General features: G+C 43.2%; 1 protein-coding gene and 1 pseudogene across 2 annotated transcripts; both read left to right on the top strand.

Moving 5' to 3' along the window:
- The first annotated feature begins 3,778 nt into the window (after window positions 1-3,778).
- On the top strand, window positions 3,779-16,178 carry LOC6536516 (transcription factor cwo). 2 transcript variants are annotated; one of them, XM_015192312.2, is made up of 4 exons: window positions 3,779-4,988; window positions 11,902-12,499; window positions 13,027-13,348; window positions 13,410-16,178. In XM_015192312.2, the coding sequence occupies exons 3-4, from the start codon at window positions 13,075-13,077 to the stop codon at window positions 14,999-15,001; spliced, it is 1,866 nt and encodes a 621-aa protein (XP_015047798.1). In that variant the 5' UTR covers window positions 3,779-4,988; window positions 11,902-12,499; window positions 13,027-13,074; the 3' UTR covers window positions 15,002-16,178. The 2 variants fall into 2 exon arrangements, with proteins under 2 accessions (XP_015047798.1, XP_002097093.1); XM_002097057.3 differs by having other exon boundaries at window positions 12,376-12,499.
- LOC26535580 lies at window positions 4,988-12,217 on the top strand (annotated as a pseudogene).
- Window positions 16,179-17,778: the final 1,600 nt, after the last annotated feature.

Raw genomic sequence — 17,778 nt, forward strand, 5'->3', positions numbered from 1 at the left:
TAAATGTTACAGATGTTTTAAAAATAATAACATAACATATTTCCTCACGTGTATACTTGTTTATTTCCACGACTAATTAATGCAGGCACTGTACATGCATTCATTCCATGACTCGGCCGATACTCACCTATAAACAAAAACATATAGTAGGTGCACGGCTACCTCTCTATATATAAGGTAATTTTCTATTTGTCCAGCTGCGGGCGCACGTGTCGTTGCCCCCGGCCCCGCCTCCATCCCCTTACTCTTTGGCTTTTTATAAACATTTCTCGAGATTTCTAATCTACATAACAACAAGAACAACAGGAGCACTGGCAAAAACGAGATTGAAGTATCAGCAGCGCCAGCAATCGCAATTTGTGCTCAAATATATTATAGCACTCAGACCCGTTTCAGTTCGGTTTAATTTCAGATTATTTGTGCCTTTATTTCTATTTTTATTGGGTTAGATCGCTCTTATCAGGGGTTTCTTTATTTTTGTTCGTTGTCATTTTATTGCTCTTGATTTCACCTCGACTTTGAAATTGAAATTTCGCAAGCTGATAAGCGCGCGTATTTGTTATTTTACTGTATTTTATGTAGTAGACTTGATGTTGGCCCCTCTTTTCTGCAACTTCTATGATATAAACCATTTTATACGACGCCAAGCTTCAGATTAGGCCTTAGTTGGTCTGCTGATCGCCCCAATGTCGTTCGCACCTGTCCTAATGGGAGGTGCAAATTGCATGAGTTAGTGTGCGTTTCCTTACGATTGTTTGAGATTGTCATAAGCATTTCAGTGCGTTGCCTAATCCACCGTGAAATAAACATACATGGAATAAATATATTAACATATGTATGTATGTATATATAATAAATATATATTTTCATTAATCAATTGAAATATATGTACATTTGTTCCAGATTCGGTACATGTCAACTAAAGTGAACTTAGCTTTTCAAATAATTAGACAAACTTATGAAATGAATTGCAAAATATTTCTCAGGCCATTTGAGTAAAGCAAAAGAATTTATTTATCGAAGATATAACGAAATGGCTCCTCCACTTTTGGAATGTGAGCAGTACCATGCTGCAAGCAGTAGTCGTTCAATTTGCATTGTTTATTTGTTTGATTTCTACTTAACATTCCATTTCATTTCACAGGCCCCACTCTGCCGTGGATTCCCCCATCCAGTGGTAACAAAAAGTATCTTAAAAATAGTTTTACCAGCTCCGCCAGTCGCAATTGTTGTCGTTTTGGGGGTTTTCCTTCAGCTTTCGTGATTAAACTTTAGCCATGCAATCGGGGTAAATAGAAAATACAGACGGCGGTAGATAAGCTGCTGGAAAACACGAGAAAACACGTAAACAATCCACAAGTGCACGCCGCTCCTCACACAATTTCAACTCCATTTTAGCTACATTTACTGCATTATGAAAACGAATGAATTTCCCCGGCAGTTGCACTGCACTGCGCTCCAGCTTTGATTGCATTTTATTTCGTGGAAATTCACCGGGCCACGTAACAACTTCGATGAACGACACGTGACCGAAAAAACGTCGGAGCATGTGAGCAAGTAAATGTACATATTACAAGTGCGATAAGATTGCACGGAGTGGTGGCGGGTTGGTGGGGATATGGGGAGGTGGGGCGTTATTACGAGAATGTGGCACATGAGTAACCCGAGCCAGTTTTTGTGCCTGTGCACGTGCCCTCCAGCCAACCAACCGGGCGTATGTGTAACATCCGAACGGGGCGTATACGTAACGCCGTGCAAGGCGACACCAGATGCACGTGCCGCACTGCAATTAAAGCGAGAGATCATCGAAAGGCCGAAACCAAAACAGAAACAAAAACAAAAACAAGCCGCGCTCTTATGCAAGAGCCCAGTGGCCAATTGGACACGTCTGAGTTATTCGTCATCCGTCATCGCAGATCACATTTACCAGATTTCGGGTGTTACGGAGTGTGGAGTATGGCTTACGGCCCCTGTCATTGTGTTGGTGTGACCTTTGGGGCGGCTAAAAATAGCCGAGAGCCATTTAAATACAATCAACACGCTGGAAAGCCCAGTACAAAGGAGCACAGTAGGCACCGCTTAACTTGAATCTACTTAAATGTGAATTGAAATGAAGTGGGCATACTCTTAAAACTATTAAAACTTTTTGAATTGAAAAAAGAAAGCGTTGGTGTATTAGGGATAAAAGCAAACATTTCTTCGAGCAAAACTATTTAGCATATTAGTTCGAGTTATGGAGCTCGGACTGTATAAATCCGAATCAACTGCAAAACACAAACAACAGCGTTTTGTAAATGCGAAAACATTTCAACAACACGTGACCAACAACAAACTTGAGTGCTGCACTGGTGTGCGTGAGTGTGTGTGCGTGTGTGAGTGTGCGCTTGTATGTGTGCCAAAACGCTGACATGCTCGGCTCGCGTGAGAAATTACGTCATGCGCCACGAATTTTGAGTTGTTATTTATTATTATTTTTTTGTACTTTTTAGTATGTTTGCCACTTTCAACGTGTCTCGATTAAAAACAAAAAGCAAATGGATCAAGAGCGAGAGAGAAAGAGAGCGAGAGAGGGGGGCAACGTAGCGTATGATTATTATTTCGTCTTTTTTTTAAGTGAAGCCCTCATTGAAACAACAACAATAGCCACGACTGTTGCGCTCTGTAATAAAAACAAAATGTCGGCCGAGTCGTGAGTGTGTTTGTGTGTTTGGCTTTGTGATTGTTGTTGCCAAGCGCCGGTTATCAGTTCGCGCTCTCTCCCGCTCTCCCTCTCGCGCTCTCTCGCTCACGCAGCCGCCGCCCAGTTGAATTGGCTGTCCGTTTCGCTTTGGAATTTGTCACGTTTCACGTGTTTTATTGTATGCCGCCGACTTTTGTTGTTGCTGTTCGCCTTGAGCTTCTGCGTCGTTGTTTTCTTCAGCTATTCGTATATATGCACATTTATTTTATTTTTCCTTTTTTTATTTTATTGTTTTTGCCCGGAGTGGACCCACTGTAACGGTAACTCTCCAGAGTCGAAATTCGTACTTGAGTATCATATGGCGCGCACTTAAAGTTAACCACAACCATATCGGTATCGGCTCGGCCAACTAAATGCTTATAAATATACATATATAATTCACACGCAACTCATTTATGAAAATCTGGCAACAACAATAACGCTGCCAGTGGTTTTGTAAGTGGCGTGAGTGTGCGAGTGCGAGTGCGAGTACGTGTTGTCTAGTCATCAAGCCCCCAAATGTCGATGATACAGTGGAGCCAATCAGGGTGATTGGCTTATGTCGAATAGAATGCATTTCGGGCTTTTGAAAATTAGAAATGTGACTTACCCTTAAGAGCACGCAACATATTTTGAAAAAAAACATTTTAAAGGAAGTCGCCATATTTGCGAGTTGTTACTCTTAAAGTAGGCAACATATTTTGTATACTTAATAGGTGTTACTTAATATGTGATACATTAACATGATAACTAACCAGTTGTTTTATAAATTTGATACCTACTTCAGATTTTACGGCATCCCCTGCTTAAACAAAGGCAATCTGGCAAATTGGCCAATCATGTCGTGCGAATTGTCCCTCGGGTGTATCTCCCAACGGATTTTGTGGCCATACAACTCGCGTTTCAGTCCCACTGTGGCAATCACGTTCGCCGCACACGAAATGCCTTATCTCTATTCACTCTCCCAACAACACATGTTGCTCTCTCTTTTGGCGTGCACGTCATTAATTTGGCGCTCTCTCGCCTCTTTTTTGGGGTCTCGTGCGGCCAGCGAGTTTTATTCATTCATTTCAATTCTGTCTCTTGTCGCGAACAGACGTTTGGGAAATAGTTCACGGTGCGGGTGACGTGACAGTGCAAAAATTATATACAAAAAAAAGGAAAAAACAAGGCAAGAGGGAGAGCACATAAAAAACAGCAAAATTAGCTGGAGGGGCACAACAACAAATTTGATACATACCTATATATACTTACGTGCTTTAATAGTGAAACACACGCACACGCACGCACGTTGCTCGCTCGCCCGTACATATATTTATCGGTGTGTGTGTGTATATAGAGGCGGCTGGTAAAATTCCACTGTGAAACGAAAGGAAGTTATTGTTTTCTGTGGCTCTATGTATGTACCATATATGTACATATATTAACAAAACAAATAACAGTGTGTGCATAAAATTGATAAAAGCTAAAAACGTGTAAACAAAAATTAAACAAAAAACCGCGCAGCGCAATCACGTTTTCCGACACTATTTGTGTTTCTTCTGTTGATTTTTGTGTGGATACCGCATACGAGAAAGAGAATTGCTCCAACAAGTGCACCTTAATTGAAGCTCCAGTAAAGGAAGAAGAAGGAGAAGTACGAAAAAAAACAGAAGGAGGAGTAAACGCGTTATCGCTATCGTTATCGCACCCACACACTCGCACACGCACACCCAGTGATAAGCGGAAAGAGTAAACAGGCGGTACACACTTATCAGCATTTTTCACTCGTTCCAACATAAATAAACAGGCCGCTTCGTAATGCCATTCTAAAATTTCGAATATAAATCCGGGACGTAAACGTGAAACGTGAAAAAAGAACCCGAAAGAAAAGTATAAAATATCTCTCATCTCAGCTTTGGAAGAGAAAAGTAACTCGCCGCGCAGTGAATTCGCCGCACAGCCATCGACTCGACAACCTGTTTGCTCGCCCATAAATTCGCCCCCGGCATTTATCTCACAATTATTTCTGCACTGACGTAAGGAGGAGCACTTCCACCATTCCACCGCAACTGCAGCAAACCACGTCGACGCAGCAGCAGACGCAGCAGGCGCTTCACCAAACGGTCACACTGCCCAGGAGCGGATTCGGTGCGTTTCCAGTCCAAGCAGCCGGAGGAGGAGGAGGAGGCGGAGGCGGATCGAGGAGCAGGAGCCCCATTGGCACCACCATGGAGCCCTATTGGAACGAGTCGAACGGACACGCCGCCCATCCGGTCAAGTATGAAAGGTAGGTATACTCAGCACAGATCCCCAGATCCCGCTGCAAGTCGAAAGCAAATAAAAGCCAATCCAATGACTAAATCAAACTACTCACTTTCACCTGTGCGCGTTTAGCTTAAGCACGCAGAGAAAACCTATCACAAAATGTGTAACAATCAGAGAATTAAAATTTTTGAAAATTGTTCAAGTTTCATCTGAAACACAAAGTAAACCAATTGAATCTTCTTAGAATAAAGATGAACATCTAAACAAATCGTTAATCTAGATGCCTTAGACTTGTGATACGTTTTCCCTGCGAATTAATTAATGGTTTAGTGTATCTTAGACTCCTAGTGGTTAAGCCTAAGTCTCCGCCTTCTTCCCTATAACTAATGGTCGTGCATGTCAGGATCGGGTGTGGACCATTCGGATCTGTTTTGGGTTGTGTGGGCCGCGTATTTTTAGACGTCGAGCTAGAAAGCATTTTGCATTTGCAAAACAAACGCGAAAATCGGGCAAAGAAAACGTGGGCAGACACTGTCGAGAGGCTATTCTTGGCCGAGATGGGTGCTTCAGTTTGCGCTTTATTTCATCTTTATTTTTTCGTGTTTGCCAGAAGGCAAAACACAAAACAAAATCCAACGCACGACTCGCCAAACGTGATGTTTCGTTGATTTTTTCCCTGCAAGTCTCCCCATCCCCACAGTTCCCCCAATCGCCCATTCCATTTAGTTTGTATTTTTGAACTTGAATTTCGTTTAAACGTGTCCGAGCGGAATCAGAAAAAATTGCGATTTGCGTTGGTGTGGCCAGAGTGGGGATTAATAATCCAAGTGAAGTGGTGTGGCCAGCGCTGCAAATGAGTAATATAATCACGGTGCTTAGGGGCTTTACGCCTGTCTTATAAATGTCAACGGCCAAAACGTGGCTATAAATATCAGTTAACAACAACGTGGGTCTATGCTCCCCCAACCAACTCCTTTGATTGGCCATCGAGTGCGTGTAGTGCGGGGAGAGTGGGGGTTCAGTTCACGTGCTCGGGTGGCCTTTCTAGCTTTTGGGTGGCGCGTTGGGCCGTGTCCTTTTGAAGGTCAACAAGTTTTGTGTTTCGCTCAGGTTTCTGTTGGGGTTCTGTGGCTATGTTTTTTGATTGAGCTTTATATTTGGCTATTTTGGTATGCGGTGACCGCAACCGGTGCTCCTGGGAACGTTTTCCTCTATAAATACACAAGGGCTAATCGAATGAGTCGCTCATCAAATATTCAGGTCCCCAATTTGATTGGCCTTTGGAAATGTTTTCGTTTCATAGTCTGGTTTTTTCCAGTTCGCTTTTGGGTTTCATTGCGGATTTGGGGTGAAAGTTACTCATGGCTTACGAACAGAAAAAGATATGATTACGTATACGTCACGTGTGCCGCTTAATTATGTGTCTAGCCGGTTTAATTATCCAAAAACATATGATTAATGAACGGAACTGGTTAAACATAATCGCTAGTCTTTGCCCACGGGATCAGCACTGAAAAAAAAGTAATCAAAATAAATATTATAAATTCGGTTGCGGTGGACTCCTTATCAAATGCCACTTGTGGTAAACACGCGTCTTCGTCGCGGCTGAAGTGTTTATAATTTGCATTACGCGCTGCCATCTTAATCAACACCCAAGTCAGTCATAAAAGCGAAAAATAGCAGAGAGAAAACACAAATAGAGATAAGCAAACACGCGATAAAAAGCGAAACGGGCGTGACGCACAATCGCTCCTCTCCAAAACGAAATGTATCTATCTATCTATAAGCACATGTGTACCCATGTACAAGTATATATGTATCTATAAAGTGTCCAGAGTTGTCAAGCGTCAGTGAGATCTCGGGTTTGTTGCACGACGAGACAGTTGCTAAACCCCCAGCAAAACAATCAAAATACACCCCCACAACCCCATTTAGTACTCAGCTGTCTCTCGTTGTTTTCGATTTCGGGATCTTGACAACGACGCCATCGAATTGAAGACATTGACCCAGTGATTAGTGATATTAACAGCTTACCATTCCCCCATCCCAATGGACGCCATATCTGGACCAGCATGAGATCTCTGAAAAAGTGTGTTTGTTTGCTGGCTACGTCTGTGTTGCAGGGATTCCAAATGGAATTCCTGCACAACATGAACTCACAGATGTTCAGCAAGACAACACGTCAAAAAAATCAACAGGAGATTCAAGATTGGAGCTGCTGAAGTGATCTACCAACTACCGAAAAACCATCGAAAGTGTTGAAATAATCAAAATGCATAAGAAAGACTTAAATGGCCATATTTGTTTACCTATCTAATTGCTTTGAAAGTGGTTGTTTTCATGAAAGTGAGATACTTTTTTCATATTTACTTATTAATGTCAAAAATCCCATATAAACACAGTTGTTTTTAATTTGTTCACTCTTTCGTTCGCGCTTATCACCAAAACGAATAACAAACGCATGCAGCACGCTAAAAATAGCAGAACGGAGTGTTATAAATTATATGAACAGATATATATCCGCCTGCGTCGAAAATGTCAGAAAATGTTGGCGATCCTACCCGATCTCGATCTCGATCCGATTCGATCCGCATCGATACGTTTCGTTCCGTCGCCGGACTTATCGCCACCACCACCACCACCATCATCATCATCATCGTCCGCTCGGTACGCCGTCCATTGGCATTTGAGAAGCGGGCACGTAGTCGTTCACGTTCCATGCAGGCTGACCCCTATAGCCCCCTAAAAAAAAAAACCCCCTGTAAAGCGACAGTCCTCAACTCACGGGCGGCAAACGTGCCGCAGATATTGTGAAATTCGCATGGTATTTGTGCAGTATGTGGCGGATTTTCGTGATGGTGTTTTTCGTCTTGGTGTTTTTTTTTGCTTTGGGTCCGCTGACTCATGACCACTGCATTTGATTGCCGCTAAACGATTTAAATAGATGGATTTGAGTGTCTTTTGACCCAGTTATGGCCAGTGCGGACATTCATTTCAGCCGGGGAATGCGGATGGGGAATATGAAAATAGTTGGAGGTCTGCGATGCATGATTAGCGGAGGTATTTGGAGCGTACGTTGAGATATTTGTAGGAATACTTAAATACTAATAGTTAGCTGCTTACTTTCTACCATTTGTTAGTTGGGGATAAGTGGAAGTATATATAATCCCTATTATAAATAGTCCTGCTTTTGATGGGCTATGGCAAAGAGTTAATGCATTGGTTCTGTTACCAACTTGCCTTTATAAGGCACACATGGCTATCCAAACCAACGCTGCGCCGAATACACAAAACGACGATTTCATAAATCCGCTCTGATTGTGATTCACTTTCCTTGGAACAAAGACAGCTCTATCTCATCACCAGCTGGATTTGCAAATGAGCCGTGATACGAAACTTCCATTTGCACTTTTCCAGCGCTTCTTGAAAATTCGTTGAAGAAGCACCAGGGTATGCGTAATAAGCCAAAGGCAGCCGCCTCCAAGTGGCCTCGTATTTGTATCTACATATATGTTTTCGTTCACTGCATCTTTGTGTGTGTCGTATCTGTATCTTTGCGCGTCGTGGTTGTGTCGGTGTATCTGTTTATACTCGACTCGACTCGACTCGCATCGAATTGTTTTTCGCCTAGACAGCACGCCAGAGAGCAATTTGCCGGGGATTGTTGCCCTCGATTCCATTTCGATTCCATTTACAATATCCAATCCCAATCCCAAAGACCGAGCCCCAAAAACTGTTGCCAAGCAATCCATCTGGCACGTGTGCACGTTTGTGTGTTGGTTAGGTTGCTTAGTTGTTGAATCAACTGAAATGCGAAATTCGAATTTGTTGCGCATCGAATTCCGCTGGTGCAGCAACTTTTTTCTGGTCTTTGCACTTTGGCCAAAAACAATTATATCACGTGCCCGCCCGGTAAGTCGCAGTTTTTCAACTGAATATTTATGACCGCTACGCGGCATATCCACTTTCGATATTAGTTTCTAGTTTAAGTTTCAGTTCCAGTTTTGGTCATCTCACGTGATTGTGTCGCTCACCTGAACAACAGATGCTGCGCTGCACTTTTGCACTTTCAGCGTAATTGGTGCTAATCTAGCCGAGTTTGTTCGTGATATAGTAATAGAATAGAAGCATATACACACCTTATCAGCCGACCGACAAACCCAAGGTCGTCGATCAGGCGAGAGCCAGACCAGTCCAGTCCAGCCCCGCCCACTTTTGTTAATTAGACGCTGGGGCAGACTCTTCTATGTATTTAGCTTCATGATTTATTTTTTCTCTCCTCGAGTTCGGCGTCATCGTTCTGCCGTTTGTTGTCTCGTTTCGGTTGTTTTCCACTCTCGCCCTCCGAGATTTCACAATTCAAAGCAGCGCATTTCCATTGCCCAATGTCGATATGGAAATTTTTGTGACACAGATCAGCGGCGGAAACTGTTGGCATTGAATGCCACGATTGTCCACCGTAAACATGTTAGTTGTGTAAATCAATACACAAGGAGAAATATCATGAACCACTTGATTTTGACGAAAAAGAAATACCTCATACCTTTGTGGTAAGTTTCAGTTTCTATGAAATGAATTGATTTAATCAATATTTTCTAGAAATAGGTTTTATATGTGGTAACAAATACTAGTTGAGTGTGAACCTTGAATCAAAAACAAGTCGTACTGCAGTTTTTCAAGTGCTAATTGTTTAAGTAATAAGACGTTGATTGAATTATTATTTTTCCCCTCTACATTTGGACACGATGTAGGCATTGTTATGCTCTTAGCATCGCCGAAAGTTTCATGAATCACTTGTGCTCGAATGAGAATGAGTCAACAGTGAATGACATATGCTGTTGATTATCGTAAGATTTTGAGACCAAGATATGACTGTCCCGTAACTGATTAACATTATTACAGACTTTTGAGGTGCTTGCAGATCCCAATCTAATCAGACTTTTAATTTGGAATAACCCATTCGAAGAAAAGATTAATCAAAACCGAAAAGAACAAGTTGTTTTCGGCGTTAATCAGTTAGCCCTAATGCATATGTGTCGAAAAAAAACGAACAAAACGGCATAAAAACAGAAAATAATATACTAGAAAGGTCGTCACGTGTAGCGTGGCAATCTAATCTGCAGGGTTTAATTACCCCTGATAAGGACAGGAAATGGTTAAACACAAACTTGAATATCAATACACAAGTTCGTAGATACGAGTATTCATATGGGCTCTCGAGTTCGTTTGAAAATTCTATTATATGTTACTACGACACTTGGCGCATGGGCTAATTATCACAGACTCATGCGTACGCAAACGTGTCGATAGCTCCCCACATAGTAAATTACGATCCGTATTGGGGAATGCTGTCCATGCCTTTGGCAACCCGCGGATGGATGATCGGAGGAACTGTCGTCATGGCGTGGGGCAGGGTCGCGGAGTACTTGTAGATGCCATCGTCAACCTCGTATTCCGATGCCAATTACTTAATAGTGCGACCACAAAAACGGCACACGAAAAGTAAACAAACGTAAGACATTTCGGTGGGCCAGCGCCATTCAAACGGGGGGCACATTGCCAACTTGTTGGGGTCTTCGGCATGGCTCTCATGAATCAAACGAGTGATTCTCACTGACGTTCCCAGTTTGCTGCTCTTTGGTCAATGATTAAAAGTACGCCACCCGAGTACACGCCCTGTTCACGGGATTGTTTGATATCTGCTGGCGCAGCCCCCCAAATTAAACGGGAATGATGGCTAATACGCTGGCAAACGTTGTCATCGGCGTAAATTTATCAACGACCATGAACAATTGCAGATCCATATTGCTGGGTATGAGACTCAGAGTTGATAATAACGTTTGCTTCATGTCATTCATCTCGAAATCGGATTGTGACTCACACAAATCCTATTGCGGCTTAAAAGTAAAAACATTAACTGATCGAATTAACCAATTACCCAACCAAATTCTTTACTTACCCGAGTGCAGTCAACCTGCAATCCAAGGCGATGCCACGCCCAGTCCAAATCACTCTATTTGCATTACTCATACGCAGTGTATGCTCGGCAGCACGATAATTGGCCACGGTTTATAAATCGAATTCAGCAAATTGCGCTAAACGCCAAGATGAAAACAAGTTGCTGGCGCTTTAATTTTAGGGGGGTGGGGGCGGTACAGTCGGATAAACAAGTTCTAGGCGCCAGGGACTGGTGCGTTCTGGTATCTGAGTATCTCGCCATATACTAGATGGTTAATTCGGACTCATGTTGTATGCGAGATGTGCGTTTGTTTGTGGTCGCCCGCTTATCGCCCAGAGCCATGACACTTATTATTATTTCGCTCTTGTGGCCACTCTAGTTTATTTTGGTTTTCTAGCGCTTTCTGGTCGATGCTTGTGATATGTTTGTTTTGGTTTTGGTTTTGGTTTTGGCTTTGCTTTGAGAAATTGGCATTCAATGAGTCTGTGAATCGTAGAAGTGTGTGGGTTTTCTCTTTGGTTTGGCGCTTGGCAACAGTTTTTATCGTGATATCTGTTCCTTTACAAATTATGTCCAAGTTTTCGCTTAGCTTTTTATTATATTTGTTTTTCGTTTTTGGCACATGGCAATAAAAACGTGTAGGTTCTAAATTTGGCTGGTTTGATATATGTAGTGGAAATTCAAAAACGTGTCGTTTCTTAGGGCATCTGGCGGGATAAATTCTGAAAACGAATTTAAATACATATGGTTTTTGAATAAAAATGGTTTTATATAATGGTTTTTATAATCCATCCACCCACGATCCTGACATCTTGTCCAATTCAATGTGCGTGTGTAATTGTGCGAGAGCGATCTCCTGCCTGGACTGAGGATCCATTCCGGATCCGGATACCGTATCGTATGCTAACCGTACTTTAAGGCATTTCCACCCGTTTTACTACAACACAAACCAAACAAAACGCTCGTTTGATTTTAGCCAAGCGACCAACAGCCCAAAATCCGGCTAACTGATGGAGAGCTCATTGAGGCACACTGATTGATTGATTTGGCTGATCCAAAGCGATTTCGAGTCGTACCGACAAGATTTAATCCACTTTCTCTTTGTTTTCTTGCAGCCTTAATTTATTTTGATGCTGAATTTTCAATAAATGAAAAGCAACTGAAAACAGAAAATAAACCATATTTAAAACGCATTTAACTAATAATCCTAGACTAACTAGCCTAAGTTACTACACCTAAGTTAAGCTAAGTTATGCGCCTAATAAATGCATTACTAAAACGAATAAAAAAAATTTGAAAAAATTACCATCTAAATACGAAAATTTGAACGAAAAACAAAAAACAATACAAAACAAAACCAAATAATATAAATCATATTTGAACAAGATTTGGACTTACCTGTGTTTCTTTATCCTTCCCACTTCTTTTTGCATATCGAAACGAATTATAGCGAAGCAGCTGTCTCCAGTTTTCCTTATTGCACAGAATCTAGTTTAAATTTTTCAACATCCGCCACGGCATACAGCGAGGACGATGCTGAATATGCCACCGGAAGACGTAATAAGACATCGAGGGTAAATATTACAATTTAAGAGCGACCCAAAACTCGCTATCATTTCTAAATTGAAAATCAATTGCAAAAATATATCGAATTCGAAATCGAATACAAAACGACTGAGACAAGATCAAAGGATCAAAAGAGCATTAGAGCAGCGCCCGGATGATGACCACGCCCACTAGCTATCACACACTCTCACCCACCACCAACTACCACCCACCACACACACGTGCAATGACCTTGAGCCATGATGACCATGCCGCCATCGATGCAGCCGCCACTTTTGACCCTTTTTTATTGTTAGAAACAAAGAGCACTGAAACAAGATCTGATGAAAAAATAATAAAGCGAAAAAAATGAGAACCAAAATTAGCGAAAATAAAATGAAACAAAATAGCAAAAGAAAATCGTCTCTCAGCAGAACAATCATTACTTAGGCTAGGGGTTTAAACCACCCACTAACTACCCTTCAAAATGGGTTCTCTAGTTAGCGGAGCTTCAAGCCATTATTAACCAGACCATCTCTACAACCTCTGCCCACAGCAAGATCCACTTTCCCATCGCATCATCGAGAAACGGAGACGAGATCGCATGAACTCCTGCCTGGCGGACCTGTCCCGCCTCATCCCGCCGCAGTACCAGCGCAAGGGGCGTGGCCGGATCGAGAAGACGGAGATCATCGAGATGGCCATCAGGCACCTGAAGCATCTGCAGAGCGAGTGCCAGCAGAAGGAGAGCGACTACCGGAGTGGCTACATGGACTGCATGAAGGAGGCGGCCAAGTTCCTCTACGACGTTCACATGCAGGACTTTTGCCACCGACTCTTGGGTCGCCTGCAGGAGCACATCGATGAGATGTTCAAGAGTTAGTACACAGCTTAATACCGAAATGAATCATCAAGTAACTAATGGTTATTCATCCACAGCGGACTGCTACAAGTCGACGCGCAGCTGCCACATGCCGGATAATGTGAGCGCCTCCAGCGGCAGTCCCCACCAGGCGTACCACCCACCGCTGTGCCACCTGCGCGACATGTTGGCCACCTCTGCCTCGGATGTGGAGCACAGTCAGGACCATAACGACGTCAAGGATCTGAGTTTCCGGAACCATCTCAACCAGCTGCAGAGGAGCCAGCAGGCGGCAGCGGCAGCAGCAGCAGCCGCAGCAGCAGTTGCAGTCGCCAATGGCAGTTCGCCGGCTTCGAATGCCGGCATGGACTCGAAGGTCCCGCTGACCAATGGTGGCGGCAACATTGGAGCACCGCCAGCTGCTGATAATGTGCCCAGCAATTCCACGGGCAGTGGACCGGCAGCAGCGTGTGCTGGGGGAAACAGCAACAGTAGCGGCAGTAACAGCAGCAACGCAGCCAGTTCCACCACTTGTCCGCCGGCCGGAGGTAGCTGTCCAGCCAAGATCACACCATTGGCGGCACACCAGCAGCCCCACCAGGCGCCTGTGATTACATCGACGGCCCCGCATCATCATCACCACCATACGGACAGCAGCCACCACGATTTCGAATCGTCCAGGGAGCCGATCCTTCACACCGATACCTCTAACATGCACTCGCCACCGCCCAGGGATCTGCTGCTGCAGCAGCATCCCCACCTGGCCCATAGCCACCACACCCAGGACAGCCTGATGTCCGTGAGGATGCGCAACTATTCCGAGTCCTCGCACGAGGTGGAGCACAACAACAACTACAAGTACAAGAACCACATCAAGGAGCGTTTCGTCCACGAGCTGCACGACGAGGAGACGAGCAGCGAGCATTGTCCGGTGGCGGCCCACCTCCAGAGCGATCACTCCCACTTGCAGGCCTTGTCGGAGCACTCCAAGGACGGCACCGAACCCGAAATAGCCCCCATTATGGCCAAGAAACGGAAGTTGGCCGAGGCAGCGGCCAATGGCGAAATACCCCTGGAGGTTCACACCGAGTCCAGCAACGCGGGAGCGAGTTCCGCCAACCGGCTGGACAAGCCCTCGCCCTCGTTCAACTTTAGCGACATCAAGGACATCAAGGCGGAGCTGCACAACGGCAACTCCAACTCCAGCCCACTGCTGGCCAAGCTGAGTGCGGTGGCTGCTGCCGGTGGCCAGTTGAGCACTCCGAGTAGCACAACCGCTCCATTGCCGCCGAGGCACTCCTTCACGGTGCCAATATTCGCACTGCACGGACAGGGCAACTACTACGTGCCCCTGAACGTAGACTACAATGCACTGGTGCCATTCCTCAACGGGATGGATCTGCTCGAGAAGAGCTACACCAGCATGCCCGTGGTGCATCCTATTAACATCAATGTGAACTTCATGCCCAGTTCACCGTCCGCCTCGCTCTTGGCTGCTGCTGCAGCTGCCGCCGTCGCCGTTGGCAAGCAACAGCAACAACAGGCTGTGGTGGCCGCCGGAGCGGGACCTCCCCTGTCCACCAACTCGGCGGCGGCTCAGGCAGCCGCTGTGGCCGCCGCTGCGGTGGCCAAGGCCAAACTGGAGCAGGCCATGAACCAGAGCTGGTAAGGCCAAGCAATCGCAATGCAACGGGTCGACAGATGGAACAACACTACCTCAGTACTTCTGTGAATAATCATCAAATGATTAATCTCAAAACAAACACACTAAGCGACATCTGCGCCCAAGTGTACCTACCATACAAAAAGGGTTAATGAAATGAAAGGAGGAGAAGAAAGCGAATTCAGTGGGGGTGTTTCTTAAATCTCTGGCGGATTAAAAGCATAGTTAGGTTTTGGTATCTTGTATTACGTTTTTGCAAACTTTTGTCCACAGAGCATGTAGCTAAAACCAGTGCTGCACTTGAAACTCACAGAGTGAAGATGTTGAAATGCTCTAGAGATTTTAGAAGTACACCGATTTGTTACCTTTGGATTAGTTTAAACCATAGAGACAGCCAGGAGCCGCCTCAAAGGCTGGGCACCTACTAGTAAAATGATTTCCAATTGTTAAGCGAGGTGGATAAAACAACTAGAGTAGCTATGTAGTTGTTAAATATTTTGAACAAAACTTGAATGTCTATTATAGTGCATGCATTGATAACTACAAAGAACATATATGTACGAGTATGTTGTGTGCAGGCCAATAGAACGTATATGATGCCAAGAGTCAGTCCCACGTAAAAAATCTAATGGATTTTAAAACAAAACTATATGTGAATTAAATGTATTTTTAGAGGTTTAACGTTTTTTGCAATTTAAATAAGTGTTGTGGTTTCATATAAGGTAGTCAGATAGCCAAGTGACTCCCGTCAAACAAACAAACTAATCTATATATACAAATCAAAAATATATTGATAAAAACATATATATATAGTAAACCACTAGTCAGCGAACTTGTACGAACACGTAAAACAAAAGCAAAATGGGAGAAAAAACAAATTAAAAACCTATTATATTCTATGTGTAAATATTATTAGCAAGCAAATTGTCCTTTGTTTAAGTTTGTATTTTAGTGACAAATTATGTTAAGTTGGTTGGTTAACACATGGGGAAAAAAAAACAAAAATAAGATTTGAAAAATACCCAAAAACTTTTCTATTCAAGAAATGCACCACGTTTCATTCTCGAAATGCGGTCTATAGTTATTATTATTATTATTATTATCACTACTGTCTAACACTTAAGTTGATTGTTTCTTTGTGTTTTTGTTATCCAAGAAATTAAACGCAATTTCAAGATCTTTCTGTCACCTGTTTCCATTGCGAACACCTAGATATTTTTATAGGAACTTCGGAAATGATTCTGTTTTGAAAGCTAAGCTTCGTTGCGGCTAAACTAAAAGTTGATAGCACAAAGATTATTAATGTTTTATGACTCTTATTAATGTGTACGATTACTTTTACTGTACGGTACTGTTAATATACAACTACGTTACTGTTTAATATATTTTATAAATGTATACAGATGTAATAAAAAATTCAAAATGAAATCAACACTCTTTTTCTTTTTGTCGGAGGTAACTAATTGGTAAAATATTCAGTTCTTGTTATTAAGAATTTATTCGGCTTATACCCGTTACTCGTAGAGTAAACGTTTACGAGTAATACTAGATTCGTTGAAAAGTATGTAACAGGAAGAAGGAGGCGTTTCCGACTATATAAATTATACACATATATTTTTGATCAGGATCAATAGCCGACTCCATCTGGCCCTGTCCGTCTGCCTAAAGCTGCCACGCCCACACTTTTGAAAATTTTTTTGATATTTTTTCACAGTTTTGTTAGTCTTGTAAATTTCCCACGATTTGTCAAAAACTTTTTGCTCACTCTAACGCCCTCAAACCGGACTTCCACCAGCTGAGTACCGGGTATCAGATAGTCGGGGATATCGACTATAGCGTTCTCTTTTGTTTAACCTTCTTTCTTGGAAAAACTGGATTGCTCTCGATGCATTTGTTAATCACGCCATAGTTTATATCCGAAGTTGCAGCAGATGACGTAAATATGGCCACTCAGCTTGATTTTATCTTAGTGGTAAAAAGTCGCCAGGCAACGTCAGATTGTTTCTGAATTCCCACAGATATAAATGTTGATTCACGTGATATCGGGGCGAAGAATCAAAGTGGTTTGCGAAACAAGTTATTCTGCCTCCAGTGGGCCAGCGGAGCAGTCATCTCAACGATCTCGGAGCAAAGTAACGATCCTGCTGCTTGAAATGCGTGCCACTTTATATTGGATCCCCCTATGGAGCTTACTTTTGGTTGGCATTGCTGCAGATATCTCAGACTGCGATTTCTTTGACACCGTGGACCTAACGCACAGTTTCAAGTTTGCTAATGGATCGTATAGATACGAGGATCTTATCATACCCGCCAGACTTACAGGAGAGTATGACTATAAGATCCTTGACGGCGGAACCAGGGAGGAGGTCTCCAGGCACGTCAGGGGATGTATTTGCAAGCTAAGGCCGTGTATTCGCCTCTGTTGTCATCATAAGAAACTGATGAGCAGTACGGAGTGTTCCGAGGAAGTAGATGAAGGCCTCACCTACAATTACGCCCTAAATATAACGCTACCAAATGGAAATGTGACTGAGAAATACATCATGAATGACATGATCGTTCAGCAGGATCTGCCAATGCCATGCCAAATCCATTATCATCTGGATGCAGAGCAGTACGCGGAAGACAAGTGGACATTATTTGAAGTTAGTTTGAAGGGAACTGGAATGGTTAATATTACTTGTATTTACGTTATTTAAAATTGCAGAATAGCACCCTACTGCGACATTATGATAATGCGTTTTTATACAAACAGGATTACTGCTTACAGCCCACAAAGTCGA

Source organism: Drosophila yakuba, chromosome 3R (genome assembly GCF_016746365.2).
Source record: "Drosophila yakuba strain Tai18E2 chromosome 3R, Prin_Dyak_Tai18E2_2.1, whole genome shotgun sequence".
NCBI lineage: Eukaryota > Metazoa > Arthropoda > Insecta > Diptera > Drosophilidae > Drosophila > Drosophila yakuba.

Excerpts from the sequence above, each read along its gene's own strand:
- LOC6536516 (XM_002097057.3), top strand. The coding sequence starts at position 4,930 with ATGGAGCCCTATTGGAACGAGTCGAACGGACACGCCGCCCATCCGGTC. Across the intron at positions 4,989-12,375 it reads CATCCGGTCAAGTATGAAAG|CGAAGCAGCTGTCTCCAGTT; the intron begins GTAGGTATACTC and ends AACGAATTATAG. Across the intron at positions 12,500-13,026 it reads GACGTAATAAGACATCGAGG|CAAGATCCACTTTCCCATCG; the intron begins GTAAATATTACA and ends CTCTGCCCACAG.